Source organism: Dromiciops gliroides, chromosome 1, assembly GCF_019393635.1.
Source record: "Dromiciops gliroides isolate mDroGli1 chromosome 1, mDroGli1.pri, whole genome shotgun sequence".
NCBI classification, from domain to species: domain Eukaryota; kingdom Metazoa; phylum Chordata; class Mammalia; order Microbiotheria; family Microbiotheriidae; genus Dromiciops; species Dromiciops gliroides.
In genome coordinates this window covers 626,786,835-626,799,612 of record NC_057861.1, presented here as the reverse complement: position 1 = coordinate 626,799,612, position 12,778 = coordinate 626,786,835, and the positions used below count along the sequence as shown (strand labels likewise).

The following is a 12,778-nucleotide window of genomic DNA, read 5'->3' as shown; positions in this document are numbered from 1 at the left end:
TGGGGGTGGGCCTGGGGGTGGGGGGAGGCAGGATTTCAAATCCTAAAGGACAGGGACGAGGGAGCAATCAGGGTGTGGGGAAAGTTTAACTCAGCCAGGGAAGGGTCTGGGCAGTGGGGCCCCAAGGAGATGTGGGGGCAGAACCACTGTCTAAATTACTTTGACAGGGTGGGAAACAAGGGAGAATTACTCCAGCTAGTCTTATGATTCTTTCTTGGTAACGGGGCTTTCATTTAATGATGCTGACACTTGTGTAAAATCAACCAGACCTTTTTTGGGGGGTGGGGTGGGGGTGGGAGGGGAACTTGTAAATGAACAGCTTTTGTAAAAAAAAAAAAAAGACTTTTCAATGGTTTTCAATACTTTTGTATATTGTAGAATATACAATTTTACAGTCAACGGGTCGACCACGCAGGAAACTGAGGTTTATACATAAATAAAAACAAAGCAATACTTCACAATCTCTCAACATTGCAATTTATTCACTGGTTTATTTTTTACAAAGAGGTCTGGAAGCAAAACGTGACCAATGCACTCAAATGCATGGCACTTAACATCTAATCTACACACACACACACACACACACACACACACACTATGAAGGGTGGGGTTGGTAGTGTGTCTCTGTGTCTGTCTGTCTGTCTGTCTCTTCCCTCAAGGAAGCATCCAAATCCTGAGCAGGGAGAACACCTCTGGCCCTGGGTTTGAGGATTCAGAGTAAGTCTTTAATATAAAGGTTTCGCCGGACAGCATTGGAAACACCCTCGTTAAAGCGAAACCACACGTCGCTCTTCCCCACTGCTTTTCCCATACGCCTCTCCAACGAATCTCCCTCAGATCCTGGAGTTTCTATGGTGGGAAAACAAGAGGACAGTGGAGTGACTGACTGGGTGGGACTTCTAGCCAGAGACTACCAGAGCCACAAATGGCTTGGTTCCCCTCAGCTCCCTCATCTGAGAGAGGATGGGCTGGGATTACAAAATGGAATTCTCCTAAGGTGGGGCTCAGGGGATCCTGAATTCCAATGGGCCAACACCAAAGGAAAAGGAGGAATTCATGATGATAAAACATCATCTATTAGAATAACCCACTTTACAGATTCCGAAGGAATTTCACAGCTGTTCTCTTACAACCACTCGGTGAGGGAGACCAAGGATTTATCACCATTTTACAGTAAGAAGTCACTAGCCCCAGGTCAGGAAGCTAGGAAGTGTGAAGATAGGAAGCCAGGTCTTCTGATTCCTTTCCCCTCCATACCACAGTGACGGGGACAGACCCCACTCCCCAGGGATGGACGTGATTTATCTTGGAACCCTCTGCTGTGGAGACGAGGAAGATGGGGGTCATTTTCTAAGGCTCTGGGGAAAGAGAAGGGACATTTCTGATATCCCCCAGTTTTTTTTTTATTATTTTTAATTTTTTTTTTTAGTGAGGCAATGGGGGTTAAGTGACTTGCCCAGGGTCACACAGCTAGTAAGTGTTCAGTGTCTGAGGCCGGATTTGAACTCAGGTACTCCTGAATCCAGGGCCAGTGCTCTATCCACTGCGCCACCTAGCTGCCCCTATCCCCCAGTTTTAAGCAAAGAAGCTGGTGGCTTCCCTCCCTATCTCAAGGGGAAGGGGAGCAATATACAGTGGGATGGAAGGGGCTTCCATGGGCCAGCAGCCCCTCCTAGATTGCTCAAATGGCCACTATTAGCAACCCTTTCTCTTATCACTGAATACCTAATCTGAACACTCTCAATTCCCTCTCCTCCAAGTGGTGACCTCTCTCTGCATATAAAAAACCTTCCTGCTTCCATTTCCCCTTCTCCTTTTCCCTCAAAAGCAAGACTTCTGCCCTTAGCAAATAATAGCAGCTCAGTGTCTCCTGCTCCTACCTGGCCTTCCCCACCTCTGTCCCTGACATCCACAGCTCCTTGCTCTCCCCCACTATAGAGAGGGCCCATTCCATCCCAGTCCATGTACCTTGGCTTGGAGTGACAACTTTCCTCACTACTTCACGTCCAAAGAAATCTCTTTCAGGCTAAGGATTAAAAACAGAGGGATTCAGTCATTTCCTAGTGCAGTCCATCATTTGCTTGTCTGAAAAAAACCCACCACCCAAAGACCAGCCAAAAGAGAACCGGCATTAATATCATTATCCCCCTCAGCTGCCTAAGTGAACAAATGGTCTGAAGGCAAATTCATTTCTCTAGGGATTAGAGAGTCTCTCTCTCTCTCTCTCTCTCCCCTCATCCCTGAAAGTCACCCATTAAATCCTCCTCTCTCCCCCCCACCTTTCATTTTCATACATATACACTCTCGTACCCTAATGCCCCAAATCAAAAATATCACCTTTTGTGTAAGCCTCAAATCTTCACATCTCATATCCTGGACCAGAAGTCTGCTTGCCACCATTTTGGGGGATTAGATTAGTGAGTGTGTGTCTGTCTGTTTGTTCTCCCCTCCCCCACCTCTAAACGATCAACTCCCTAGCCCAGATTAACTGTGTTTGGCCTAACAGAAATCAAAGGCAACATCTGTTAGTCAGGGGCCCCCTCCCCTCTTTTACTCCATCATTGGGGAAAGTGACAAAAAGCAGGCTAAGGTCACCCATGTGACCTTGGGCAGGTCTCTTAACCTGTGCCTCAGTTTCCATCTCTGTAAAATGGGGAAGGATTGTGCCCTGTGCTGCCCACCTGACAGAAGGATTAAATGAGACAATGGAGGTGAAAGTGCCCAAGTAGAAGCTAATGGTTATCGTTGTCATCTGGGTCCGGAGACACAGATGGGCATGGCAGGCTGGGCAGATGAGGCTTGATTCATCCCGGCCTCCTGATCTCAGGTCAGTCTTAATAGTGATCATTCTCCTTCACACATCCCTTGCGCTTTACAGTTTACCAAGGGTGCCCATCCATCTTCCTCATCCAGCCTCATTCCTTGAAGGAGGCAGGGTAGGGATGAGACTCTGGTTTCACAGGAGAGGAAACAGGTTAAGTGACCGGCTCAAGGTCACACTGAGTGAAAGAGTCAGGACTCAAACCCTGCCCTATCAACCGAGAAGAGTATTTGTAATTGCTTAGCACAGCGCTGGGTACACAGTAGGTGCTTAATGCTTGGTCCCTCCCTTCTTCATCAAAGCATCTGTTTTCTTTCTACTGTAACTGTTTACTCCATGCAGGGCTGAGGTTAAGGGCCTGGGAGGAAAATTCAGGGCAACAAAATCCCAAGAGCCAATGATATTTCTAGAAAGGTTGCTGTTTTCTATTGGGTATGAACCCTTTCACCTCATTCTTTTCATTTTTTTTTTTTAAAGCAACTGGGGTTAAGTGACCTGCCCTGGGCCACACAGCTAGTAAGTGTGGAGGCCAGATTTGAACTCAGGTCCTGCTACCTTCCAAGGGCTGGTGCTCTATCCACACCACCACCTAGTTGCCAAATCAAAAGGAAGAAGTCCCTCACTTCTTGGTGGAGAAGGAATACTTTGCAAAATCCCCTCATGTTCAAGCCCTGGGCACCCCCCTCCACTAGTCCAGTGGCTCTTTGGGATGTTTACAGTTGCCATAAATTCCAGGGCTACCCCAAGAGCCCTGTGGGTTCGTTTGCAGGTTTTTGGAAGCACTTGTTTGTTCTTGGCTCAGGGCTCAGGGCTCACTCAAGGCTTGGGTATCCTACTCTCCCCTGCTTCTCTCCTCAGGAAAGGAAAGATGGTGGCTGAGAGAGTCCCTTAGTAACAGTACACTAAGCCCTCACTTCCCACTTTCCTAGAGGGTAGAAATTCTTCCATTGTGGGTAGATGGATCAGTGGGGAGCCCTGCTCTTTTCTAGTGATGAAGGATGGAAAAGGGCAGAGCCAGGGGCAGCTAGGCGGCCCAGTGCATAAAGCACTGGCCCTGGATTCAGGAGGACCTGAGTTTAAATCCTTCCTCAGACACTTGACACTTACTAGCTGTGTGACCCTGGGCAAGTCATTCAACCCCCATTGCCCCACAAAAAACAAAACAAAACAAAAAAAGGAAAAGGGCAGAGCCCCTGAACAAAGTCCCTGTCCCACTGCCTGGCCGTCCTTGTAGCAATTGGCCTCCACTCAGGTGTCTATGCTGAAGCAGGATTAGGATCCAGGGTATTTGACATGAGTAAAATCAGGCTTCCAATAACCCCTGGACAAGAAAGGTAGGTCCAGGAAACCCCTTAAGCTTAAGGCACTTCTATAGCCCTTGCCTCACATCAAGGAAACAGCTGTGATTGTGTCTCTACCCAGCTCAAAAGTCTTCAATGGCTCCCCATTGTTCCAAGGTCAAAGCCTAGAATTCAGGCTTCATATCTGTATGCGAATACAAAGGTAATGCAGTACTTTCCCTCACTGACAACATTCTACCAGGGAGGATAAACTGTCCAGAGAAGAGTAACTCAGATAAAAACAAAACTCCCACAGTGATAGGGGTGGAGAGGCAGGGGGAGATGGGGAGGAGTATATTAACAAAACAACAGAAAGTGGCTTATGAGCTGAGCCTGAAGAGAATTAAGAGTTTCCAGAATCAGAGGTATGGGAAAGCATGCCAGGTATGGGGGGCAGCCTGTGCCAAGTCAGGAGGAAGAAGATGGAACATCATGTAGGAAGACAAATGTGTCATGGGCCTTGTGAAGGGTTTTAAAGGTCAGGAGTCTGCCTCTTCACCTACAGGCAACGGGGAGAACTGAGGTTTGTTGAGTTGGGGAGTGACATGGCCAGGCCTGCACTTTAGGATCAACTTGGCGTCTGAGTGGAGGGTGGATGGGAGAGGAGAGATATTAAAGGCCAGGACACCACTTAGGATGTTATTATAATAGTCCAGATGAGAGATCGTGATGGCCTAGACTATGAGGGATGTTGAGGAAGTGGCATTGATGAGATTTCCTAACTGTGTGGATAAGAGGTAGGGGAGGGAGTCAAGAGAGAGCAGAGATGATCTTAGTGGACAATCTGTGTGACTGGAAGAGTGGTGATGCTCTTGACAAAAATAGGAAAAATATGGTGTGTGTGTATGTGTGTGTGTGTGTGTGTGTGTGCGTGTGTGTGTGTGTGTGTGTGTGTGTGTGTGATATGGGGAAAGAGAAGTTCAGTGATGATCATGTTGAGTTTGAAATGCCCATGGGGCATCCGAGACAATCCAGGTAAAGATGTTCAGCAGGCAGTTGGTTGGCTAAGTGCACAGAGTGCTGGACCTGGATTCAGGAAAACCCGAGTTCAAATCTAGCCTCAGACACTGATTAGCTGTGTGACCCTGGGCAAGTCACTTAACCCCTGCCTCAGTTTCCTCATTTGTAAAACGAGGATAAAAATAATACCCACCTCCTAGGGTTGTTGAGACAATCAAATGAGATTATATTTGTAAAGTGCTTAGCAGTGCCTAGCTCATAGTAGGCACAATCTAAATGCTAAACATTATCATTCTTTGAAATCTTATCCTTATAATAGCCTTTCTGAAGTACACATCATGATCCCCTTTTTACAGAGAGAGAAACTGAGGCCCAGAGAGGGGAAAGAACATGAGCCCAGGTCAGCCAGCAAGTCAGTGGCAGAACCGGGAGGAGTACTCATATCCCCTACCTCCAAGCGTAGGGCTCTTTCCCTGTACTGGGCTCTCCCCAACCCCTCCCAAACTCACCTTCTCATCAAAGATAGCTTTTCTCTTCATGATGTGCTCCAGGCGTTGCTCATGATTCCGGACAGGGGCAATGGGGGGCCCTTTCTCCCCACTGCACGCCTGTGGGTTCTCTGTCGCCAAAGGGCTTTCCTCCTCGGCCTGTTAAAGTGGGAAGAGATGTGGAACAAAGGACATTTTAGGAACACACAGACTCTTAGGCACTCCCTCCACGGACAACTCTGAAGTCACCATCACCAAACACGACCTGGGCCCTTCTATGGACTCTGATGAGCTGGGGGCCTTTGTATGGGTGAAGTTATGCACAGGTAGGTTACCAGGTGGAGACTGCTGGCTTGAAGCTGGGTCTCTGGTTCAATTTCCTGATGATGAACCAATAAGTATTCAGAATACTTCTGTGTGCTCAGCTTAAGTGGATAGAAGAAATGCTTATTTATTAGACTCAGCTCCAAAAGGACAGAAACAGACACACATATCTCTTCTAGCACCAAATGGTCCTCTGTATACAGTAGGTGCCAAAAAAATTTAGGAGGTGATGGTCTGGACGTATGATTTCACGGGTGTGAGGATTTCTGACAAGGAAAGAAATTCCTTCCACCAATGTAGACTCTGTCATTTCCAATAACCTCTCTAATTTGTAATAAGTCTTAAAAACTGGGGGTGGGGGGTGAGGTAGGATGTATGACCACAATCAGAGGCAGGATTGGAACCCAGGTCTTTCTGACTCCAAAGCCGACCCTCTATCTACTACGTCACTAAAAAAGAGCCAATAAATTGAAATAAGGTAGGTTTCCTGCCATCCAGGACCCTGGTGTCTGATAGGGAAGATGAGACTCACATATGGGCTAGCCAAATCAGGACACCAAAGAGAGCAGAATGAAACATGTTCAATCACTATAATATAGGAGGTATAACTCTCCTTGGGAGAGGGAGGTCACATGCAATATTTTCCAGTTCTCCAAAATGCTGTAGTCAAGAGAGAAAAATGTAGAGGAATCAGAAAGGCAGACACAAGATCTACCCAAGGAACTTCAAAGCAAAACAGAAGCCCATGAGTGGAAAGAGGGCTTCTGGAACACAGGATTTAGAGCTAGTAAGTAGTCCTGGAGACCCAGCCCAATCCCCTTCTTTTATAGCTGGAAAAAATCCAAGATCCAGAAAAAGGTGGGGCCTGTTCCAAGTTACGAAGGTAGTATGTGGCAGGGCTGGGATTTGAACCCAGGTCATTCCACTGACTACACTCACCATTCTTTCCCACTCCTGCACGCTGAAACGAGGGAGAGAGAAGGCAACGTTCTCTGTTGAAGAGTCAGGTCGGAGGAAATGGGCATGGAGAATGAGCCCTCTTCCCTCCAGGGTCCCCTTGCCTCCTAGAAGCTCTGGTTTCCCCCTTTTAATTCTCACAGAAGCCTGTGGTTGTCCCTTTCAGTTCAGCTCCTCTCAGGCTGTCCTGATGGTCTGCCCCCCCCCCCTCCCCCTCATGCCTGACTGCTGGTGACAGATGGCTGGACAGAGCTCAGTCCTGGAAGACTGCTGCTGTTTGTATCATTCTGCTGGTCCTTAAGCACAGACTGCTCAGCCTGGTCCCCCACCCCATGCCTCCCATCTCTGCTGAAATCCTTGACTCCATCCTTCAAGGCCCTGCTCAGGTACCACCTCCTCCAGAGAACCTATCCTGATTCTTCCCTGCCCCCACAATGAGGAATGATCTTTCTTTCCTCAGGCCTCAAATAGCAATTTGCTAACACAAATAATGATCTCCTCTGCATAACAATTCTTTGGGGTCAGTGTTACCTCCACATGGAAGAAGTGGAACTGGACAGAGCCTATTCTTCCAATCAATTAGTCTCAGGGAATCTTGGGAAAGAGGGGCCTAGTCTTGAACCCTTGACATGAAATACTCTGATGGGCACTCAGAGGTATCAACACCAGAGCTCCTTCCTGCTGGTTTTTCCCCCCTAAGTTAAGAAGAATATACTTTTAGAGCGTCCCCAATAATTCTATTCAATAGCCATACTTCATGAATGTGAGCTCTCAGGCCCAAGAAGCAGAGATCTGTCCAAGGTCATACTGCCCTGACTTACCAGTCTGGGGCTCTACACTGTGGGGTGCTTTTCTATAGAGCTCACAGTGTATTTCCAGGCCCCAAAAAGAACATGGATAGGACCCCAATTCATCGGCATACCTCTAAATCTGGTAAATCAAGGGAAAGGATAACTGGACTAGGTTAGGGAAGGAAGTGGGCATGTCTAGCCCAGAAGAAAAGACTTAAGGGTGATGTACGACCTGGCCCTACTAACTTGTGCCTGTCTCGATCATGGTGCCCAATTCTAGGCATCACATGTTTCTGGCATGGCAAATGGTCTTACTTAATGCCCATCAAGGATCAGCAAATTAATGCACTGAACCCATGCTGATTCTTAGTGTAATAGGCTGTTTATGTAGCTGTCTTCATTAGGGACTCTAAGCATATCAACCATGTGTTTTAAAAAAATTGACTTCATTAACCTTAGATACAAAACAATAAATATAAACATAAAACAACCTCGCTAGGCTCCATCTCTGCTCTGGCGCACTAATGACTCCCTAAGGAGGACAGTAGCCGCCAGTTAAATCAATGTGCCATTAAGCAGAGAGCAGTCAGGAGTTTAGCTCACAGAATTATAGAAAGTCAGGACTGGAAAGAACCTGAGAGGCCATGCTATTCCAACCCTGCAGTTTTACAAATGAGGAAATGGACAATGAGAGAAGTAGCTCTGTCTGAGGTCAGAAAGCTAGCCAGGAAAAGAGCTGGGACTAGGATCCAAATTTCCCAACTCCCAACCGGGGGCTCTATCTGCTGCCATACTGTGTTACTCTTATACCCTTGTGAGCCTTAAAAGTTGTTTCTTATTTTAGCTGAGGCACAACAGACATTCTTTTTAACCCTGCCTTCTCTAGGCTAATGTCTTGCCAATTCTTTTGGTCCAGCTAACCTCTTCCAATCTCCAATGATGCGGGATGGGCAGCTTTAAACTCATCCGCCCACCCAGGCCAACCACTGGAGGCAGCGGTCCAAGGAGGCCCCTGTGTCTCCCTAAAGGCGTGATGCAAACAGAAATTCCTCAGGGCTCCAGCCTGGCAGTCTCCCATGCTGGTTTTTGCTGACAAGCATGCTCTCATGCTGCCTCGGAAGGACTAATTATCCTGGCCTTAGATGCACCAGGGGAGAAATTTCTGCTGTGAGTCATTAAAAAGGAGAGGGGGGGGGAAAAATAGAGGGAGGAGTATAAGCTAAGTAATTTCTAATCTACCTTAGGTGTTCACACCTAGGATTGCCTCCTAAGCTCCTGTATTTGGGAAAGCCTGTCTTGTGAGCCAGACTGCTTACCTGGAATTCCCTCTGCAGGGTTGAGGTGGAAATGCTATGGTTTTAAAAGGGGCCTGGGGGAGGGGCATAGGACGGGGAGAGATAAGAATGGAGAGGGCCAAAGGCTCAATATAAGCCAACATTATGATGTGCTATCTGCCCCAGTCAGATGACACCTGAAAGTATTATATTCAGTTTGGGGAAGTTACACATCAGGAATGTCACTGACAGATGTGGCAGCTAGGAGGGTGAGGAAAGCATGTCAGGGGAACACAGGAGCTGGCGGCCTCCAATCTCTGAAGGGCTGTCATGGAGAACAGGGTGTCAGCTGGTCAACAAGCATTCATTAAGTGCTTGCTATATACACAAGGGAAGGCTTGACCTCACACAGCAGGATCAGGACCAATGTTGGGGGGGGAGGGGGCAGGAGAAAGTTGGTGGTGGGGGGAGACTTTGGTTCAAGAAAAAGGAATATACTGACAATAAGAACTGGTGGGAGGTGCTGGGATTCCCATTACCAGAGGCCTTTCAGGAGAGACTGGATGACCTGTGAAGTCTTTTCTATTTCTGAATAATTTTAAGGCCTGGGCTATCTTGGCTCCAGCTTCCCTGAAGGTCAGTCCTTGAATCTGTCCCAGTGGTCTGGGGGTAGGGGCAGGGGGCTTCACTTCCCACCATTTCCCCAGTGCCACTTTCAGGAAAGCAGAGTTGGGGCTCTGCAGGGACAGAAATGAAAATGCCCAAATTCTGGGCATCATTTCAAATCAACTGCACATGAAACAAGGCGGCCTGTCAGGCGATAGGCTTTTGAGCTCCTTCCAAGGGGTCAGTGCCACAGAAAGGGAAAGGCAGTGAACACTCATCACTGTCCTCTCCTGGGTCAGTGGTCCTTGAGAGAGAAAAGTGAATCACTAAAAGGAGATGATTCTAGGCCCATGGGGCATGCAGAAGCTGTGCCTGGCAGGCACTGGATGGAGATGCCCATCTCCATGCTCCCACCCTCCCTCTGAGTTTGTGGTGCTGGGTTCTGCTCACCTGGCCGCTGTATCGAGCCTGAATGGAAGCTTCTGCTCTCCTCATCTTCTCCAGCTCAATTTCCCGAGCAATGAGCTGCTTGGTCTGATAGGTCAGCTGTTTACGAGCAGGGAGATCGGGGAACCGGCAGACATCCTCTATGTTCCTGATGGTTTGTGAGGAAGGGTGGAAGGGAGGGAGAGAAGATGGGGGAAAGCAGAATTAAGACCCAACTCTGACAAGGGGCAGCCCATTGCTTTTCCTCTCCCCTTTTCGGGGTCTTCACGGGAAGCTGAGCTAGATTAAACGTCCCCTGAATTCAACAGCACATCTCCAGTCATTTGAACAAGCAGACCTCTCATAACATTTTTTTTTTCCCTTTGACTCCATTTGCATGCCACCTCCTCTGTGAATTCATAAGCATTTGGTGAGTAACTAACTACTTTGTGCTGGGCACCATGCTAGGCACCGAGGACACAAGTATCTAAAGAATGAAACATGGGCTCATTGTCTCCCTCCTCAAATTATCTTGTGTTTCCTTACTTGAATACACATCATGTCCCCCAAGAAGAAAGTAAGCTTCCAGAGGGCAGGGCCTATTTAATTTTTTACTTTGTTCCTCCCTCCCATGCCCCCGCCCACCCCGCCCACCCCGCGGCATGGAGGTGACTCTGGGTTCTTGAAGGCTATGCTAGCAGAAGGATAGTTCTGGTGGGTGCTACCTAGCTGGAGAGGCTTGGAGCACAGGTCCTGGCGTGGCATGCAGTTTTAACGTTTGAGGACCAGGCTGGCTGAGTTTAGAAAGGCTCATCTCTAAGAAAAGCTGACATTTCCAGAAGATTGATGCCACAGGGTCCTTTTGGCTTTAGACCCTCCATACTAAGGCGCAGGAGGGTTGTGATCTGCATCAGTGGAAGGAGGAAGGACCCACACTAATGAAGTAAGTATAAGTATGATTCTGAAAGTAAGTCTGTTTTCTGACTAAAGAAGTTTTTTAAAAATTTAACTTCATTTTGTTTGAAGCCCCAGAGTGAAATTTCTCTCTGTACTTGGGGGCAGACTCCAATGGCTGGCTCACAAATGAGCTGTTTTAAAAATCTGCACATCAGCACACACAACCACATGCACGCAGCCTAAATAATACATTGTGGTGCCTCTGCAATTGAAAAATAGATCCTTTGCAAACGTTCCCAGAAACAGCTTGAGGGCTGCAGTGAATCAGATGGGAGAGCGCCAGGCCCAGACCCAGAATCAGTTAAGGTGCCAACCCTCTGGATTCTCCCTAGAACTTCCCGAGCAGTCTCAGGGAGAGACACTAAAGTTATGTTGGAAGCCGCAGACACAGCAGTTGTACCTTCTGTGTCCCAGAAGCGCACTTTGGAAACTACTCAGTTTTGCCAGCACTTATAGATATCCTACATACAGGAAAAGGGGAGATATGGGTAAGATGGGGAGGTAGGTGAAGGTCTAGAGGTGAAGGGCAGAGGAGGAAAGACATGGAAGTGTCTTCTAAGAAGGATGAGGAACAGGAATGGAGTGGGGTGGACAAGAGAAAGAAAGGAATGAAGGGAAGATGGGAAGGAAGATGGAAAGGAAAAGAAGAGGGAGAGAAAAAGGGAAAGAAGAGGAAGGAAAGAAAAAGGAGAGAGAGAAGGAAGGGAAAAAAAGGAGAGGGACAGAAAAATGGACCAAAAAATAGGAGAAAGGGAAGAGGGGATGGGAGGGAAGATGGAAAAGGAAGAGGACACTTACTTTGGCATCTGACTTCCTAGAATTTGCAAGTCATGATGGGTAACCCATGAACAGCTATGGAAGGAAACATCTGGAGGTGGGCAGGGGGTGGTTTCTGAATTACTGAACCAAAGGGACATATTATTGGATCTTCCCTCTCTACTTCAATGGGAGTAAGCGGGGTCAGCTCTATAGTCAAACCTTATTAGTATGGACTGACTCAGGCATCAGAGTTACCGCTTAGTTTTATTACACAGTAATACAAACTGCTGGCTTACAAGATGCCACGTGAGACCCTGCCAGACTTGCTTTGATAAATAAAGCTTATCAGTAATGACCTCAGCATTTGGATGCAAAGGTATTTAGGTATCTGAAATGTTTGTTATCCAAAGTATTTAAGACAGGGCCCTGCAATCCTGTTTGTTCTGTTAACCTGCTCAGCAAGCCCTTCTTTCAGAGATATAATTGTAAAGATATAATCCAGTCCTGCTCTGCCTGAATGATCGCCTATTCCCAATTAGTGTGGCCTGAAGAAACAACAAGGCCCGATTGTATAACCACTCTGAAAGCTCATGCAGCATCCCATCCAGTCCTGACAAGCAGGCCCTACTTCCAAGGTGAAGCAGGAACTGAAACAGGGTCAGTCACTCACATGGCTGTGGTCTGGGGCACCTTGTACCCCAGGCTGCTGGAGCATCCTCCAGATGGACTCCTGTGACTGGATGGAGGTCCAGGCCACTCTCCCTTCCTCCCTTACTGGCCCGTGCCTGGAGGGGACAGAGTGCCCTCTACTCCCTGGCAAATCCCAGGGCTCCAGCAGGGAGTTCCTCCGTGACATTCTGGGCTGTCTCCATGACTACAGCCGAGTGATGCTGAAGGATGGCAGGAAGATAGATACAGAGGTAGATCAGGCCCAGAAGGATCAGGGCAATAGCCAGGGGCACACCCCAGTCAGTGATGAAGAGGGTTTCGTGGCACCGGGCCTGGAACATTTGGGGTTTAGCGCCGGTGGCTCCACAGCCAGTGTCCAGAGAAATGGGGCGGCGGTAGCTCCTGG

General features: G+C 47.9%; 1 protein-coding gene across 1 annotated transcript in view; it reads right to left on the bottom strand.

Moving 5' to 3' along the window:
* Positions 1-5: 5 nt before the first annotated feature.
* Positions 6-12,778, bottom strand: part of CHTF18 (chromosome transmission fidelity factor 18) — a 58,648-nt gene continuing 45,875 nt past the window's right edge. The window contains exons 19-22 of the mRNA XM_043979304.1: positions 10,012-10,156; positions 5,631-5,768; positions 1,969-2,026; positions 6-849 (exon numbers count right to left, since the gene is read on the bottom strand). Coding sequence (XP_043835239.1) covers positions 713-849; positions 1,969-2,026; positions 5,631-5,768; positions 10,012-10,156 — 478 coding nt within the window. The 3' untranslated portion in view covers positions 6-712. The remainder of the gene's footprint in view (positions 850-1,968; positions 2,027-5,630; positions 5,769-10,011; positions 10,157-12,778) is intronic.